At 41.5% G+C, this 20,069-nt stretch overlaps 1 protein-coding gene across 1 annotated transcript in view; it reads right to left on the bottom strand.

Annotated features, from left to right (window-relative positions):
- ARMH3 (armadillo like helical domain containing 3) overlaps positions 1 to 20,069 on the bottom strand; it is a 123,485-nt gene that overhangs the window by 67,873 nt on the left and 35,543 nt on the right. Inside the window, exons 19-23 of the mRNA XM_036385444.2 lie at positions 19,349 to 19,409; positions 16,664 to 16,752; positions 3,880 to 3,962; positions 3,251 to 3,377; positions 536 to 611 (exon numbers count right to left, since the gene is read on the bottom strand). Coding sequence (XP_036241337.1) covers positions 536 to 611; positions 3,251 to 3,377; positions 3,880 to 3,962; positions 16,664 to 16,752; positions 19,349 to 19,409 — 436 coding nt within the window. The remainder of the gene's footprint in view (positions 1 to 535; positions 612 to 3,250; positions 3,378 to 3,879; positions 3,963 to 16,663; positions 16,753 to 19,348; positions 19,410 to 20,069) is intronic.

The raw sequence follows: 20,069 nt of genomic DNA, 5'->3' as shown, positions 1-20,069 counted from the left end.
CCTTACAAGTAAAGCATAATTTCTCCCCTTCTGCCCTTGAACAGGAAGTGGAGGTTTAAGAGAACATTGAAATGTCCTTAAATAATCAGTTTTAAACACACAAAAATCTTGCAATGTTAAGAGGCCTCAAATCTGCTTATTACAGCAGGCTTACAGTCCCCTTCATAGCTTTATGGAATTGCTATAGAACCATGCAACAGAAATCCATTAGGTTCACAACTGCTCTGCCAGCACAGCATTATTCTCCACTGTATAACTTCTCCCAAGAATGATATGAGGATTCATTCATTATAGTTTGTGCTACACTTTGGAAGCACTCAGTCTATAGAAGAGCTGAGAGAATTATTAGGGGACAATCAAACCCTGGTGTTCATTCCTTTATGCCTGTGAGCCCTATTTGAGCAACAACTTAGCCCAACAAGTAGAACAAATTCAAAACAACATTCATTAAAACAAATGTGTAACTGTCATGATAAAAATGTAGTCACATAGGAAATGAGAAACTTTAAAAGAGCAATTAACTTCTACTCCTTACCTAATATTGACTAATGCATGGGTCACCTTGCTTGCAGGCTCTTTCCATTGACCAGCATTGGTAGACAGCCTTAGAACTGAAAGGAGAAGACAGTTAACAGTGCTGGCACAGAACTGGCAATTTCATAATTCAAAAAAGGAAAAAGAATCTGCTTTGGCAAGATGGCAGTCCAGGAACCACATCAAAACAAAGGTAATCTTTGAGAATCTGTGATCCAGGGTAGAAACTCCCTTCAAAGCCCATCTAAGGAACATGAGGAACATGGAAGGGGTGAGCAGAACAGATTAATGACTTAAGCCACAGGGGATGGGAGAACCTGGGTGCTCCAAACTGCTTTCACTATCACATACAGAGTTCATTTTCCTCAGAAAAAGAGCAGCATCCCAAGCCTAGAATAGCTCTCATTCCACACACAGTTGTTCTCCTCCTGCTCCTGCTAATGCAAGGTTCCATCTGAACTGGACTACATAGTGAAGTTAAGACCCTCTCCCCAGCAATGAAGAATTCCTCACATGCCCATTTATCTAGAGCTGCAGAGAGGAATTACACACCAGGGTAAAGAAAAAACACTGCCTGTAGGAAGAAGGGTGGTGTTCTCCTGCACAGATGGTCTCTGACAGACTTAAGAGCAGATCTAAAAACATTCTGCAACAGGAAGAACTTCTAGGGAATCCAATTCTTTTCTGCCAGAGTGCCAAAAATACTTATTTAGGTCAAAATATGTAGTGTTTTTATGGTGGCAGTTACTTGCACAACTCTTGGTAAGCATCAAAACAATAACAGATCCTGCAGCAGATGTTTTGATTAAATTCCATCTTGCCTGAACAAAGGGAATTTTCTATGAATTTGTACATACAGGGGTTTCTGGAGGTTAGACTCCACAAGAAAGGTTCACCCTCAATTTAGAAGTGAAGGAATAGCTCATCATCCAAATTTAGGATCATCCAAACATGGATTCTACGAGTGAATGCTTAAACACAGTGGCTGCATACTTATGCTTATAATTGAAGGACAGAAGCTTTCAGTCCTGCAGATCTGGATAAAGCTTAGTTTCAGAACAAGAGAAAAAAATCAATTAGATTCCACCTCCACTCCCAACATGGAAAGTTTCAACCACATTAACAAAAAACTAAAGGACTGAGTAGCTTTCTCATCTGTGCTAATACCCCAAGGCTAGGGACAGAAGGGTCACTGTAGTCTCAGAGATGGGCTGACAAGCAAAGGGAAGATAACAGAACACCTGGTAGCTTTCATTAGCTTGAGACAGTGCTACCTTCTCACCTTCTATTCTACCATTACATGCCATCTGCAGGAAAAAGTTGTCATCCCTGAGTAACATTGTTTTGTCAAACAGTAGGTACTGTACTAGAATATCTGAAGTAATATATTCAATCCAGGCATCTGCAAGAGTAATTCAACAGGGTTTACTCTACATAGGAGGATGGCAAACATTCACGTGATGAATTGTTTTAACAGCTCAGTGCTGCCTTTTGCAACTCAACTGAGGAAGTATTTGAGTGCATTATTCTTCTATTCCACTTACCTTCAGCTTCTACAGGGGATGGGTTTGAAAAAAACATTACTTAGTAAAAGCACCTCATCTTACTAGCTGCAACTCTACTCAGGCAGTAGAAAATGGGTAAGCAAAAAATCTTATGCACTCAGAGGGCACAAAAATGGCCAAGCAATCCCTTATGTAACAGTTGAAAACTGTGGGAAATTTATACAAAAGGGCAGTTTGTTTCTGCTTGCAGTTACAGGGGTAGTCAGCAACTTTCATTTAGGTGAGGATGTCCCTCTTCCATGTCAGAAGAGGGCTGTGGCCCAACTGTCTGCCCTTCAGCTCTCCTTACACACTTATATCAATTCCTGTTGTTCCTTAGGTGATCATGCTGAGAAGGGAGCAGAGGGTGAAGGAATGAAAGGTCCTTTTGGAACGAAGCAAACAAAGAACACAGCTATGTTCTTTTTTTCACAGCTTCAAGTATGCAGCGCACCAGTGCTGCTGCAGCTACCCCGGGCTGCAGGTGCCAGTGTCTAACAATGACCGATTATGCCTCCATGCATTCCTTGCTTTTCTTTGTTCCTCTTCCCTGCTGGGTGACACTTGGCTCCCTTCCCTCTCTCTTGAAGGTTGGCAGCTTCTCCCTGTTTTGCCAGGGGGCACATTCTTCAGTCCAGCAATTCACTTGTCACTGCAAGCAGGTTTGTCAGGGTTGTTTTCTTGGTTGCTTTGGCAATGTGTGAAGTCGATGTGATTTGTCTAGCACAGCAAGCTTCTTGCTGTAAGTTTCTCAAATTCTTTTCCAAATTCATACTTGCATTCAGTGTTTCTCTATGCTGGGTGGTTCTGCAGCATATACCTGCTTTTTGCCTTGAAATTATCAAATGTAATAGAGGACAACTACACAAAATGCATTAAATACCACATACTCCATTGTGACAATAAATTTATATTTCCAACATTAAGTGACAGAGGGAGGGGCAAGGAGCCTGTTTGTATTTTTTTGTGACATTAAAAAAAACTTATCCTTTTACTAAGTTTATCCCTCTCTCAATTCCTAATTTACCAACATGCCCTAGTACACAAAACATGTTCACCCAGCACAGCAGACATCAGTAGCAGGTAGACAGCAAACACTTGACAAAAACGTCCCTCTCCCACCACCCTCACTTCCAGGCAGCAGCAGTCCTGACGAGTCAGGAGGTACTCACCCATAGAATAAAGGTTGTCAAAATTCTGGTGCATGCGAATGATTTCATAATAGAGCTCATCATAGCTGCTGGGAGTGGGCAGAAAGGTGTCCCCGTAAGTGATGAACATGTTGAACAGGTTCACAACCTATACAAGTGAAAAGAAGTTGCAACAGGAATATTTATCCCAAATCTATTCTGCAACAGAAACAATACACATTATGTCCAAAACCTTCAAAGGAATAGCTTGCAGTAGCAGCAGATTTTCCTTATAGTACCTGAGGAGACAGACAAGAAGCTTAAGTACTCTTTTATCTAGGGCCAGAAACACATGTTTCTATTTTGAATACAAAGGAGCAGAGAACAAAAAAAAAAGAATTAACAAATCTGGAAAATTAAACTAGGCCTTTCCTCACACAGACTTCTTTATTTCAATGAGCCAACCCTATAGTGAGTCCAAGCACTGCCCTTTCCAAACACCTAGTGAAACCAACCACGATATTCCCCTGCTTCATGGCCTCGTTCTCATATCTCCTTAACAGGCCAGAAATCCTTTCTGGAATCCTTTCAGCATTAAAATTCCTTCCTAATTTAGCTCACAATCAAGTTGTTAAAATTAAGAGGATTTGCGCAAGGCTAAAGATGCTCACCATAAGAGCAAGGGTGAAGATGTTGTGCTTGGCCAGCAACACAGTCTCATTAGACATGAGGAACTTCAACAAGTTGATCAAAGCTAGGAGAAAATAATAAGTATTATTAAAATACTATAAAAAGCAAAGCCATTCTCAACAAGTCACTTATATACAGATGCATTTACATTATCCAGTGTAAATTAAACTAAATGTCAGCTATCCACCTCAGAAATATATCAATTTATATGTAGGGTTTGGCGGCGCTTTTTGTTGCTAAAATACCCTGCCAAACAGGTAAGTGACAGTGATTTTACCTTCCCACATTTATTCTCCTTCACTGGCTTCCCAATCACATCTACTCAGGCTCAAGGTACATCCCTTGTTAACTCAGTCAGTTCAAGATTTTTCTATCAGCTAGATCCTGGAGCAAGCTTTGGGGTTGGAAAACCCAACTGTCTCATTTCTGCTTCATATATCACCAACATGATGTATGCACAGGCAGCCCCAAACTGTCACTCTTGTTGATACCCGCAGTTATAAAAAATAAAAAAGGTAAGAAAACCCCCACAGCACAGCTTTTCTGTAGCTCTGTGTCAATGCTGCTGCACTGGTAAAAAGAAGGATGTAGTACTTTATTGTGTCAGTTATCTGGGGCTGTGCCGTAAAGATTACAGATCTGGTTCACACTTGTCTTAAATAATAAAACAACAAAAGCTCCCGCTGTAACCATCCAGTATCAGTTAGTAGCAGTGGCAATTAACAAAAAGGTTGGCTAAAAATGCCTTAATCAAACAGACTTTACAATAAACAACTGCATTCTATGCACTTGAATAAAATGTAAAGTTTCTTATCTTTTTTTTTTCCTAGTTGTTGAAATTTTCAGAAAACTAGTTTCTTCTGTATTATAGGTGTTCAGGAGTGAAAGCTGATGCCTGACTAGAAGAGATTGTTAATGTACTCTATTTTCTAAAGTCAACACATTTCAAGACTTAAAACATCTGAATTAAGATGTCCTAAAAAGTCAATGCTGGAACACATCTTTTAAAAAAGGTTCTTAATTATCTACTAATTAGTAACTTCATCCAACAGAACAATACCAGGCATTACTCCTATTTCTTACAGGCACAAGTAGAACCTGTTAATCCATTTTCCCCCCCACCATTACACAGGTGTCACACACCATCCAGTAACTGGTGAGAAAATAAACTGTGGTTTAGGGAGAACTCCACAGTGAATGCAGAAAAGACCATTCAGCCCAAAGTATAGGCTATGAAAGAGGAAGAGATAGAGCACAGGGAACAGGAATGAGGTATGGGCAAAATTTAGATACTCATCCCCATTAAGATTGCAAAGTATTCATAAAAGGTAAAATCAAAATACCTACAGCAAAACCATGCAAACACACCAGCCTGATCTTGAATTAAACAAAACTGTCAAATTCTGAATGCAGTCCTGCAACCTCTACTTTACAGTACTACAAGTTTATACATGCACACACAAAGGGAAGCCTGCAGCCCAAGGTGGGTATTTACCCATCACAGGCAGAAGCTACTTCTGTCTAATCTTCCAGCAGGTGCCTCATGCTGAACTGAAAACCAGGAATGAACAAAATTCTCTGCAAACTCCAGACATGAAAGTGATGCATCTTTCAGAGCTATTCCAGAATTAACCATCAGCAATAGCATTTCTCCCTTCCATGTCAGCAGCTCACCTCATGAAGTAAATACATTAACACCTTTTCAATCCAGCCACATAACTCTCTATACCATCATCACCCCATCATCACACAAACTCCTGGGACCAAAAGCAGAGCCTGGATGCCACAGTAACACAGCTCTGAAAATACCCCTGTCAGGTTTTTTCCTGCAAAACAAACGTTTCAAAACAAAGTAGCAGGTACAGATGGGCTCTCCACCGGAGCAAAGATCCAGCTAAAAACAGGTTGCCAAGGTAACCAAACCTCCACAGCAAAAAAGTCTCCTGCAGTCAGTGCCTTGGACTGCAGACAGCTGCCCTGCATCTCTGTCACAGCAGCTCATTGGCCATTTCTCCATCTCATGGTTACAAGCTTGGTTTCACCTCCTTCCCAGCCACAAAGTCCACAGGGCCACAGCTCATGACCAGGTGCTGCTGCTCTATTACCAGCACCTTGGCTTTGTGGAAGCAAAGTAGCAGAGCTCTGGATTTCCTATGACAAGTTGTGAAGAAGCCCCATGTTCATTTCTTTGCCTCTTACTCTCCCACAAGTGCCCTGCTGAATGGCCTTTGTCAGCAGGTCATGGCACAGTGTGACAAGGAGCCACCACCAACCATCCAAAAACTGTGAACATGAAAGGTGTCCATGATAAGGAGAAACTATTTTTATAAGAACAAGTGTATTTGTCCAGAGCACAAGCACCCACCAAATGACAAGGACAAGCACACTACAACTGCCCACTGCAGTACTTCTCATAAACCACTCTGAAGCACTTGTACTGCTCTATATCGGTGACAACACTTGAAGGAGAACTTTCTCTGTTCTATCCCTACATTTGTTTCAGCCATTGTGATGGATCTATGTTTAATTTTCCTGTTTCAGTTACAAAGAAGACAAGAGATTAGCTCTGCTTGAAATCAGTATTTATACCTGAATTGCACTGAATCATAGCCCACTCAAAACTTTCTGTGCTGTTCCCTCCCTAAGAACTAGGGAGGAGAGGGACATGCTTCACATGAAGAAGAAACTGAGTGTGGGCTTAGAGGCTGGTCAGAAGAACTACCTCATCAGAGGTTTACAGCCACTGTGTGCTCTGCACTGAAAAATTTAATCAACTGCTAGGAAACCACACAGTCCTAAAAAAGTTGCAGTGTTCCTAACCGGGATATACACTACACCAATGCTAAAAGAGCAACCAATCTTTTTCCATACCAGCACATTCTGCAGCAGCCTCTACTCAAGTGTCTCTAAGGACCACAAACACTGTGGAACCTTTAAATCCCTTTGCCATGTCTCTGTAGTTTGTTTGTAAGGCAGACCCTGTACTGAAAATTAGGACAGCTATGCCCTGAAGTTTTCAGAGCTAGCAACTTTTAGATCTGGCTTCACATGCCTAGTGCCCTTCAGCAACAATTACACGCACAAAATAAACCTTTAGAGGAAAGTCCAACTGACTGAACACCCCTCTGCCCTTGAGCTCCAACAGAGCACTGATGCTACTATTCCTAAACAATCTGAAGCCAAACCAGATGTGTCACATTTTCCCTGCTGCAATCAACTGCTTGCCTCTCACACCCCACCTGCAGACTGCCCTTTCTAGCCAGGAAATTATCATCTTTCTTTTTTTTTTTTTTCCCAGCAGAGGAGCAATTCAGTCTCCCAGCTGCACAGGCAGACACAAATGTGTTCCTTGCTTGGGCTCAGCCACCTTATCCCAAATTATGCTCCAGGGTTTGATAGCAATGGATGGTTTGGGTATGAGACCTATTTCAACATTAACTGGAAAACAATTTTTGCAGTACCCTCTAGAGCCCTTTTTTCCTCCCTAAAGATATCTGTTCTTGGCATTCATTAGCAGGACCTGAAACACCCACTGTGGTGAGTCTCAGAACATCCATAATTTCACAATACAACAGTGTGACTTCTTTAGCAATAAAGGGAGAAGGCTGTAACTAAACAAGCAGCCACCAGCATGTTCATGTAAGTGACCTGAGCTGAGTACACTGGCTATGCTTCTTAAATCAACAAGAAGAGAACACAGCTTTGGACACCTATGTTTAGAGCCTCAAACCCAAGTAGACAAGCATGCTGAGTGGACACAGAGCCATGTGACAGGCTGTATGCGAAAACTGGTATATAGCAGGTTGGCTCTTGGACAATTTTCTCTCCAAAGGATGAAAGGTGACATCACAGATATCCTCCCTACTTTTTAAACTGAAATGACTGCAGTGAAAGAACCTCTTAGCTCTTTTGCTGCACAGCTGCTTTTAAAGACGCTTTCCCTTATCAGCTTCTGTAGCCACTCTGTCTGCTAAGGAGCAGCAGTACACGCCTGCTCAGTTATTTGCTGCCCTCCCTCAAGCCAGTCCTCTGTGAGAAGACTGTGGGCTGCCACCATCTCCCATTTTCTTCTACCAGGAAGGAGGTAATTCCTGTTACAGTTGCCCTTCACTCCCTCCTTCCCCTATTCCTATTCACATAGCAGACTTACCTTCTCTCCCTCTAAGCCTTGTTTCAAACAGAAGTATATTCAGCCCCAGGTGAATTTGGATTCACACAAAGTTGGGTTTTTTTTTATTTAGGGTCTCAGTGTTCTCTATTTGGATCATGTGTAATGCAACAGGACCATGGAGGTAGGCCAAGAGAAAAGGGGGAAAAAAAGTAGTAGTATTATCCCCTGGGCAAGTCAGAATGTAGCACAGACTCTGCCAGGAGCATCAGAAGGCTCTGATGTGTTATTGCACAACGGAGCAGAAGAGAAAAGCCCTGAAACACTCATCAATGAGAGATGGATGGGTTGAGCACAGTACAGAGGCCCCTGTCACTGTATCTGCTGTGCTTACAGGTCAAGAATCTTCTAATGGTGCATATAATGGCCCTCAAGAAAGGAGCAAGGCAGAGAGAGATGTGAGGGCTCCTCAGCTGCAGTATAACATCCATTAACAGGATCCATTGCTCTACTAAAATTCTCCCATTTTCTACCCCTCAACTTTCAGGGCACACAAGGAAGAACAGTGACTTTCCCATTCCCTCTAGAAGCTACCATTGAACCAACAGTGTATTCAGTGTCCTCCTTCCAGTGTCTCAAACCACAACCCCCTTAGAAGGATCCTCACCTATCTACCACTAGAAGGCAGCTGATCCTGACATCTGGGCAACACTTCCATGCTGCAGAGAAGTCATCTGCCTACAAGTGCTTCAGCAGCACAGTAACCACCCTGCACCTCTTACAGCCACCCTGTTCACGTGTAGATACTGCCAAGGCAAGGTTGCACACTACTCACTGTAGCCAGATCCAGTTAAGGCCGAGTGCAACTAAGAATAGAGTAGATTAGATTCTCCATGAAGCAGCACTGGTCTTTCTGTGCTTCAGTTCTTCCAATATACAAGAGAAAACAGGAGCATTCTGCCTGCAACAGCACTGGAAGTATAAATAGAGCAACACCACGAGCCCTGGCTGTACCTGGCCAGATCAAAGGTCCACCTAAGCTTAGTGTTCTGTCTCTAAATGGTCAACATCAAACACTTGTTGAAAAACAATAGGCCAAACAATGCTTTCTAATATGTTCTTTCAGATTCCAAAACTCAGCATGATTCCCTTACATGAGGGAAATTACAGCACAGAATGTGAAAAAAGCAGATTCTCACAACACGCCAATACCATAACCACCGACCAGTCCACTCTTTTGTTCCAGACTGGAAGTCACAAGGGCTAAGCTGCTCACTGGGCAGCTATGAGGAGAAGACACCCCAGAACAGAGTAATCACCTCTAGAAAATGCTATACCTGAAAAGCAATTCGAATTTAGGGAAGCAAAAGGCTTAAATATGACATTCTGAGATGACCGAAGTGTTAAGAGGGTGCAGATCTGGCCACATTCAGCTTTGGCAGGCACTCAGAAGAACAGTAATCAAAACAAACTCAGCAGGAGATGAGAATCTACAGATTGGGTTTGACAGGAAAGAACCTACAGAGGCATTTTCCAGATAGAGTTGTAGGAATAGGAATCCTGTCAGAGAAATAGTTATATTGCTATTACAAACTAACACACCAGAACTCCCTGAGGCACAAACTACCCCAGCACCCTTGGACAAGTGAAGCAATTACTCAGGGACAGCACTCGCAGCTTCCTGTCAATCACCCACAGCATTAGAACACAAGACTCTTGCACCAACGCTGCAGTCCCCTCTCGGGAGCAGGGGAAGCAATAGAAGCTCTGTCAACATCACCAATCAACATGCTCCAGCTCCTTCCCTCTGCTCTGATCAGGAGGGAGCATTCTGCTCCCTGCTGTAACCATCACCTGCCTGAACACTCCTCTACCCTCCCTCTTGCTGCCATAGGCACTGCAGAGTTCCTCCTCCCAGCCACCACAGCTCTGTGGCAAAAAGCAGCTGGCAACTGGCAGGCTCCCCATCACCAGCACTCTACAGCTGCCCTCTCTTTTCCCCATGACTGGCTCTCAAGGGCCCATCCATGAAAGCAGGCTGTTTTCTTAATGAGAATCAACAGCTTGCCAGAGGGCTGGAGCACACGCTGGCACGAGCCATCGCTCCCAGGATTAGTCAAGCAGGCTCCTTCACTTCCAAGCCTTTACTCTCTTTATATAGCCCCCATCCCTGGTACTCACTGTTCCCACCTAAATGGAGCCAACAGTGTGAAATTGCAAGCTTAATGGAAATGCTGATTACTGATGCCAGAGCAATGCTGCTAGATGGCAATCCAGCAAGCAATAAGAAATAACACAAATTTTCCAACTTCATCTAAAGCTCAGATGAACAATATGCCTTTTTTTTACAAATAAATAAATAATTAAAAAAAAAAAAAGCACACACCCACAAGCATCATCCCTCTTTAGAGGAAAGGGTAGTATTGAGCTAAATTCTGTTTTGTCTGACAGTGTAGGTTCACACTGTTAAACAATAGTCTTGGGAGTTAACGTTGCACATTTTTGCCTCGGGTTTTAAAACAGAAAAGGTGGAGAATCTGGAGAAAGAGAAGAAATATTGTGTGAGAACATGGAAAGACTGCTAGGTAAGGAACCCAAGAGTGATGCTGCTTGAACACAAAAAGGGACATGGGATAAATTCTGAGTGCTGCATTCTGAGTGCTGCAATCCCTCCCTGCAGATAAAGAAACAGCTTTGAGCAGCTGACTGTAACACTTCTATCATCAATGGGACCATTTCCCAGGAGAAATTATCACACTTTCTCCACTAGGTCACTATGATCTGCAAACTGTTAATGATCCACAACCAAGATCTCCAGCATTTGTTAGCTTTATTTAAAACACAGCGGAGCAACATGTGTGGATGACATCTGCCAGGCTGAAGCACGATGACCAAAACGTTGCCAGACTTTTACCCATGCAAATTACTAAATTCCATTTGTGCTTATCTAAACAAGGCTATGTTGAGAAATTCTCACCCTCATCTCACCAGGTGATCAAGAACAGCCCCAAATCTTATATTATACTTTTTCTGTTCACTAGCTATCAGGGTCAAACTCTTTACCATCAGTATTAAAATACATTAGCATAAAGTAAAACTAAACTAGAATTAGGTAAAAGCAGATGCTTCCTTAAAATGACCCATGCAGGGAATTTAGAACCTCCTCCTTTACAAGAAAGCCACTGAGTTTCTGCATTTCTTACACTATCTTCTTTAAGAGTTTAATACCAGTGCACTTCACTAAATGGTTGGAGCGTTCCCATGAAAATATTCTAGCCTTGGTTGAGGAGGTAATGTGGAAAGGTCAGCAGGACACTGTCCCACCAGCTGAGAATGAAAGCAGAATACTACAAGCAGACATTTGCAGTCTTTCTTTTGACCTTCCCATCTTGCTGCCTGTAAGTGAATTGTGTAAGATGGGCCTGGGGTTTTCTTTGGGGTAACATGAAGTTCTGCCAGGAGTACAAATTAAATAAATCAATAACTATGAACCCACAACACAGACCACTACTATAAACAAAAATTATTTTATAAAACCATCTTTCAATTTCAATCCTTTCCTGAATTCCTTCAGTATCATAGATATATCACACTGTGAAATAGATAACAGGATTAACAATTGCATTCCTGAACCCAGCTTGGGCTGACACAGTACCACATTATCACAAGCACCAACACTCCTATAATAAAGAAAATAGGAACCCCTAAGAGCTGCAAACTCCCAGTATGTATTCCATGGCACACAAGACAGTTACAACTTTTAGTTTGTGTGAGAAACCAAGCCATTTGCTAACTGGCCAAGCAGCTCTATGCTCTTCCAAACTCTCATGGCATCCAGTGACCAGGAACTTTGCCAGTGAACTCGACCGTGTGGTACACTAGTGTGTGAATCCTGCCTCCACAAGAGCTGCAAGCTGATAAGCTTCCCTTGCCAGATAAGTGCTGCAGAAAGTGACAGTGACAGCTGGATTAGAGATGAAGGGAAGACACAACATCACCTGACTTCCAGTCTGTTCAGCAACATAAATCAGAGGGTTGAAGCAGACCTGATCCACAGTTGTAGAACCAGAAATTACATAGCTAACACTCTCAGTAATGAACATTTCAGTCACAAAAATAATAAAGCAAATTGATTAAACAATACCATCTTAAATATGCACTGCATAAGGGCAGTATTATATATATTGAAATTCGGGGGGGGGGGAACATTCTCCTCCACAAAAAATTGTTTCTTTATTTTAGAATCTTGCACACAGGAACCTTTAATGTTTTGATTATGCACCCAAAATTTTTTGAATGCAGTACTATTCTTGTTATAAATACAGAACCTGACAAAAAGATCTGAGGAGTGTACAAAAAGGGAAAAAAAAAGTGTATTTTGTCTAGTAGCATTGTAGAAGTCTGCTTTGATAACCCTAAAATGAAAAGGAGAAAAATTAACTTCTTAATGGTGCTACATATTTGAAGTACCCTTATTTTAACAGTGCATTCTGCATCTACTAAATTAACTAAGCTAAAGATAAGGAACTACAGCCTTATGTTAAAACAATTTGAAAACTGATCTTCAACTGATCTTACTAATGGTAATACCCACTGTTAATCCTACTTTGCATTCAACTACCCCAGTAAATAGCTATTTCACCATTATTATAATTCAGATTTTTTAGTCTCTATTCTTGCTATTAGAAGTCTTTATTAGTACTGCTTTTCTGTTTCTTTAAACATAGCTTTTGCTTAAAGCAAACCATAGCAACTGCAAAGAAGTTACCTGCACCCCCTAAGCTCAGCGTGAATTGCTCAAGCATTGCTAATTTTGAAGTGGGAGGAGTTGAAGAAATGAGGTCTTTTTATATAAAAAGCTTAAATGACTCATGAAAACTCTTCTGGCATAGCTCATACATGCTTGACAACAACAACAACACATATAGCACGGTCCATCACTCAAGTGCTGTACAAACCAGCCCAAGAACATTGGGCATAACAGGCTGTTTCTGAGACCAGTGAACTGGCTGTTCCCAAGTTTCCTAATTGGCTCTAGGAAGCACCTTACACTCGACATTCAATTAATCAGCGTTTAAAAAGAATAAGGTACCTGGCATAGCAGTCCAGGAGACTTCCAGGTGGCTGAAATGTCTGCAAGCAAACAGGTCAACAGAGTAATATCCACTTAGAGGTTCTGACCTTGGCCAAATTTCCAGGCTGGTACCAGCAATGGTATCTGGTCAGTGGCAAAAAACCTGAAGATTTTCTTTAGCACTCAAAGGGAAGAGCTGCACACTAATCAGTGGTGGAACAGAAGTGAACAGACTGCTGAAGAGGGCTACTAAAAAAGAACCAAGATCAACAGACATTTCTCTATCTGAATGTCTGGTCTAGTAACGGCCTTTGCCAATCACTTTCATAGGTTAATCAGATTACAGCTTTTCACTCTCCAGCCCTCCTTTTAAGATGTTCCAGAATTTAGCTTCACTAGTAATCTGATACGTATTTTCACACTGCTTTTAGCTAGAACCTGCTTCCACACACTACTGTTGCCACCACAGATTTTTCTTTCTGTCAATCCTGTTTCCAGCTCTCAAATCCCTGCATCTTTCTCTGTCACCTAAACATTCTTGGTCATCTGGTCAGCACAGCCAGAGATTTGTACTGCTTTGAGTGCCATTGCCCTGGTCCCTTAACTTAATGTGAAAAAATTATTCTAATAGAGAAGCTCAGGCTGGATCACATCCAAAGACTGTAACAATATTGTTCTTCTTTAAGCTCAGATGTTGCAGAATAAAGTTCAACAGAAATAAGATCATATGGAAACAATGCCAAATAATGGCATATCCAAAAAAGCATAAAGTATTACAGACTGCATAAACAGCATGATACGTGTCCTGAGAGATGCCAAAGCACCTGGCTCCACTGCTTTTCCCTGCCATCACTGCAAATTAAAATCAAACAGTAAATGCAGCAACTCTCAAAGTGCTGCTGGCCTTCCATACTGAAGACAAAGCATCCACAAAGGAAGAGCATCAATCCATCAGATGACACTCAAGCGGCTTTCCTTAATTAGAGATTAGCTAACATTAGATTTGGCAAGCGAACAGAAGGCTCCATACACTGCTACTGCTTCCACCTCCAGCCTTTATCTCAGTTCCTCCACACCCAATACTGACTCCCTGCCCCCAGTATTCTCTCTTTGTCTTCTTCTCCCACTCAATTTTCTGCCTGAAAAAACTCTCCTCCTTTTATGTGCCAGGTATAACTCTCTCCCTTTCTTCCAATACTTCTTTACACAAATTCTCTCCAGCTTCTTTGTTCCACTCAGCTCTGCTGGGGGGCCTCCACTGCTATTATCCACACTACACCACAGGGGCATTGCTTAAGTCATCACAGACTTTGTCATTCTAGAAGACAAGTGTGGGCTTGAAGACCTTCTGTGAAGCACACCTGATGGGGCAACCAGGTATCTCAGACCTTACAGTGAATAGCTGCTCTCTTTTGGCTGTTCATCCAGCAGTGATAACTAACTCTTCGATCCAAAACAAAAGCCTGATGGTCATATGAAGGGCAGAAATTCTTTCAGAAGTCTTGTGCTCTCGTTTGGAATTGTCTGTCACATAGATCAAGACCACAGAAAGAGACATTCTTTCACATCAAAGGCAGCAGCATTCTGAGTAATCAAAGAGCAACCTTGACAGGGTCAGAGTTAAGTATGAAACAGATCTCAAGACAGGGCTGGCAATTAGCATTTATTCTGCAACTTATATAGCATTCTAGAAGCACACCTGGAGCAGCCAGGACCTGCCCTTTTACAGGTGTATGCACCATTTCACCCACGGTCTTCTAGCCTGTATAAACCACTTATGCAGCTACAGAAGAATCTCTCTCTGTTCACCTCAACATCCTATTAAAAAAATAATTTTGAAACATTCTACAGTAGTTTACTCTCAGAAGAGGATCACCTAAAATACACAAAAATCTATCGTAAGCATGGAGCTCTTCAGCTACATCGGGTGAGCCAATGTTTGAGTTCCTTCACAGAAACCTGACCAACCCAAGTGTTTTTATATTACTGCTTTGCTTTCAAAGCATGTGCAGTACTTAATACTTCTGAGGCACTTTATGCTTCCAAAGGTCTATATAAACACCAGCTAATTAGAGACAGCTAACAAGAATATCCCAAGATGCTGAATCTCAGTGTGTAGTGAGTATGTTAATTTTTTCTCCTTCTCTAAAACAGGGAAAGTTAGAGATTTAAAGATGCCAATGAGTGTGCTCCCTGAACTGTGGAAGAATACTTTCAAGCAAAAGGTGCTATATTTCAAACTTCCATTCTGCCAGTGCATAGAAAAGCAGAAAATTCCAGCCCGGCCAAATAGAAATGGCTCTGGTTCACTGTAACTGCTGGGAAGATATCACACACATTGCCAGATGCAATTTTCATTCACAACAGACATCCACATTCTACACACTCATCTCCTGAACTGGCACTACACTACATCCATGCCTCTAGGGGCTCTGTTCTGAGGAAAACAACTGAAAAGGAACTGCTAATCCCTTAATTAGTGGCACCCACTTCACCTTCTGCAGGAATAATTTAGAAAGTCTGAATGGGCCACATGTCACACGAGGTGAAAATTCAGTAACTGAAAATGACTCAGGTTGTTGGTTCACTTCTCAGTACCTACATCTCAGCTGGGCAAGGCTACTGAAGGGAAGTACTCAGTGTCAATTGAGAAGAGCTTCACAAACCACTGATCACTGCCTCTTTCAAAAGCCATCCTCTCAAATTTCTGATGAGAGCTGCATTACACCAGGCAAGTCGCTGATCCTAGGTCTCAAGCACAGCTCCAGGAATACACAATTAGGGCCATGTTCCCTTGAATTTTCATAAAGCTCTTGTTTAAGCCACAACAGCAAGCGGATTAACAGTACTTTCCTGGCTGAGCTACTTCACTGGCTAGATAACAACTGAAGCACAAACCATATCCACCAAAGATGCCTGTTAGGTCTCATCATCCATTCTGCTACTCCCCTCCCCAGACCTCCCACACAATGACTGCTTCACATAAGAGTCCTACAAAGCTGTCCACTAGATTATGTCAGACTCCACAATACTTATTTATCCATCTTGGGATGCAAGCAGCATGAACCAGACTATCTACCATCAACTCAAAGGTCAGAGTTAAAAGCCTCTCTTGCCTCACACTGACATTTCAAGGCTGCTCTCTTTAGGAGCTGCATACGCTATTCAATGCATGAGCATCTCTTGCAGTAAAAGGAAAAGCAAGGTCCATCTCCCTTTACCCAAGAGCCTACCTCCTTTCTACTCACAAATACCTGAGAGAGAGATACTACTCCATAAAACATTACTCCATTTTCTCCAATCAGGTAGAGAGAGATTCAAGTAATGGAAAAGAAAAACAAAGACATTTGGATACCACAGTGAGCATGGAAGACAAGGAAGTAAATTAGCTACCATTATGATAATGAACTGGCTTTCCAAAGGAGGTAATTTGCATGCAGCAACTAAGAAGCAACATAAAGATGCTTTAACAGAACTGCTGCTTGCTTTTCAACCCAGCAGCAATGGAACAAGCAGTCACGGCCACAAAACAACCATCACTGTGCGTTTTTCCTGTTTGACTGTCTCTGCAGAGGCCAAGTACCTGACCAGAGCTCCCTCCAAGTGTAATGAAGCCTCACTCTGCATTTCTTCTGGTAGCACAGCAGCTTGTGCACAATCTGAATGCACCGTCTGGAAAAGAGAGGGCAAAGGATTAATGACATTGTATCTTCCCACAATTCCACAGCAAGCCTGGAAATATCACTGAAATCAGCAGCAGAGAAATAGACAAATTCAAAGACTATCAGAGGATGATGGGAGTTGTGACTTTTGCCTCCTAAGGGGAATCAACACTCACAAAAGAAAGAATCTGACCAAATGAAAAAAGGGGCCTGTATGCCAGTTTACACACAATAGGATAGGACTGACCACAAATGCATGTTTGCTGTTTAATAAATACTTTTCACCTTTTGCTACCCTAACCTAAGGGCCTCAAACTCTACAGAACAAGTTACTTAACTTGCAGTGAGATACTGAAGCTACTGTAAAATTTGGACACAATGAAGCTTCTCTGTTTCTCTGGCCCCAGTGATGAGGCTAAAGGAAATGAGGGTGTCAGAAAAACTACAGGATTTTTAGTTTGACTGAGGTGTATGGTTTAATTACATTAAAAAATAAAAGAAATATATTTCTATCAAATTTTCCAGTCTCCGTAATTTAAGTATGAGCTTTGGAATGTTCGTGCAATACACATGGCAAGCTTTGGAATCCCCCAACATACAAGAAGTGCACTTCTCAAGTCTCCAAATCCTGTAGGTCTCTAAAGCATCTAATGTTCATCCAGACTCTTCGGTGCACAAACATTCTTCACAAATAAAGTCCAAACCAAAAATACAGTACAACGAGTAAATTCTCTAACACTATCATTATGGACAAGACAAAAAATATATACAAATTTGAATTTGTTAGGCCAAGCTATTTTTAGCTATCAACATGGAGAAAAAATAGAAGGAAGACTACAAAACAGAAACACCTCTTTCCCCCCAAATCCCTATTTCTCAAAAAAAAGTTATCTCATTAAAACCCACATCTTTCTGAAAAGACACTGATGAAAGACACTGCACATCAGATAAACAGGGAGAAATTAAATTCTAAAAATTTGCATGGAAATTATTCAAAATGAGGTGAAAAGTTCAAGACGAGACTTTAAAACAAGGTTGTAGCAAAAAAATATGCAGAAGGTATGCATTATTCTTTTCAGACCCATAGATAATCCCAAAAATACAATAAGGCAAGAACTGAAACTAACTTGGAAGAAAGGTAACACTATTTATAATCACTGAGCATGACATTAAGTGCTGCAATTCAAATTGGATTCTCATAAATTCAACCAAGAAAAGGAAGCAAACCAGCTAGGATAGACAGCTGTCTTCAGATCAGGAACAGGAACCCCTATGGGGAGAAATCTCCTGTTTCTGATGTTACTGGTACTGGACAATGCCCAGCACCTTCTCACCTCTGTATCTGCTTGGCTGTAAGTCAAGTTATGAAGTTATCTGTCCTGGTGGGGTGTCTCTGGTTTTTAAAAGTTTTGTGCTGAGGATTCATAATACAAATAATGGACAAAAAGTACTCTTAGTCTATAGAACCTGGAATTCTCTTTTAAATATTAATATGCCCAGCCTTGTGCAGCTTCATATTGTCACCTCTTAAATGTACTGCAGAGAAGTATGACACTACTTGTGCATTCAGAACACCTGCTTTGTCTGCAATAACTGTGTCTGCTATGGGATGGTTTCAGACAGGAGCAGAGTGAAAGGACTGCACAAACATGCCAAAATAAATGGATACAAATGTCCACTGATGGTTGCTACTGCTCATTATTTCTAATGTCATGGGGTTTCTAGATGTGATGCTACTGTTGAGTCCAAGCATCTCACACCTTTCTTGTGAAACTCCAGAGCATTACACCCATCTACAACTAGCTCTGCAATTGTCATTAAAAAAAAAGAAATTCTCACAAACTCAGTTGAACTGCACAACCCTTGAAAAGGCGCTGTAATTGCAAGGTTATTTGGGCAAAACCAGAATATGCTGAAAAGTTACCTTAAGGGAAAACATCCTATGTGTCTTTATCTTTGCTCCAGAATATAGTGCTGTTCACATCCTGGGGAAATTCAGCACTGTACAAACAGCCAGAGCCAAGCCAACAAACTGTCTAAATCCTACTTCTGCCCTCCAGGCTAAAGCAGTACAAAGCATTGGAGAGGCTCCTGTGGGACACAGGGAGTGCTCATGAGCAGCTCTGTCTCTGGTCCCCTTTTGCCCATTGCTGAGTTTTAGCCCTTGCTGCCTAGCAGCCATCTCAGGCTTAAACCTCCCTCCCTCCCTCCTCCCTCCCTTCCTCTCCACACTGCCTTCCAGGCCTCGTGCCAGTCATCCCTGCTTTTTCAAAACTGTCTTTTCTGTTTCTAGACCAAGATTCATCTTCTGGGAAGTGGGGATTGCTGCAATGACTCTGTGTTATGAAACTTCTTTTAGACTGAAAAGCTCTTTGTGTTAGATCAAGTAGATTAGGGAAACAGTCTGAAATTGAATTGCTTTATATTTTCTGGAACACAGAGGATTTTTGAAGAAGAAAAAGTTACTGGAAGAGTTCATGAAAAGCCATCCCACTCCCCACCAGCCACAAAGTGTTATTTCAGCCAGAAGATTGCTCTACGGGCAGGATTCTACCTAAATTCAAACTTCAAATGAAATCACAGTGAGTTACCCCACAGACACTTACACATAGAGATCCATAGGAAATTCTTTCATCATGTGTGTTACAATGAATTCCACCATCAAATCTGACAGAAAAGAAAATTATAAAGTAAGTATTGAGCTGGCTACTGTTAGCTTTTAGTAGACTACAAGGAAGTCAAACTGCCCCACCTACCTATCTCTACCAGACAATAGTCCTGCTTAGATGAAAGGGATTTCACTTTTTTGTTTGTTTGTTCTAAAGAACAGTAGACATTTGCCAGAACTAGAAAAGAACCTACTGGAAACTGAGGGTACATACTGTAATTTGCTTTGAGGCACTGCTTCCCCATATGGTTTCCCCCACTATTAGTCTAAATAAAGACTATATCATGACTTCTGATGTTTAGAATTGCTCTCATATTTCAAGCCCTGTCACTAATGACAAATTCCATTAAGAAGCACATTTTAGAAATTTATTCAGAAACAATGCACAACCTAGATGCTACTTAAAGAGACATTGTAAATAACACCTATTTTTCCTAAAACAAATTCTGAAGCAAGTAAAGCTAGTTTGATCTCAACACAGGCTAAGCTTGTGCTTAAGACTAATTCAGGGAAAAAAGAAAAAAGTAGAATGTATCTAACATTTAAGGGCTTCCAGTATGAAGATAAGAGGCAAAGAGTATAGAAATACAATTGAGAGAAGCTAACCAATGACAACTGAATATGTGTGGGGGTATGTTCAACCCAACTTCAGCACAAAA

Source organism: Molothrus ater, chromosome 8 (assembly GCF_012460135.2).
Source record: "Molothrus ater isolate BHLD 08-10-18 breed brown headed cowbird chromosome 8, BPBGC_Mater_1.1, whole genome shotgun sequence".
NCBI lineage: Eukaryota > Metazoa > Chordata > Aves > Passeriformes > Icteridae > Molothrus > Molothrus ater.
Note: the sequence above shows the minus strand (reverse complement) of the source record. Positions and strands in the feature narration are given on the sequence as shown.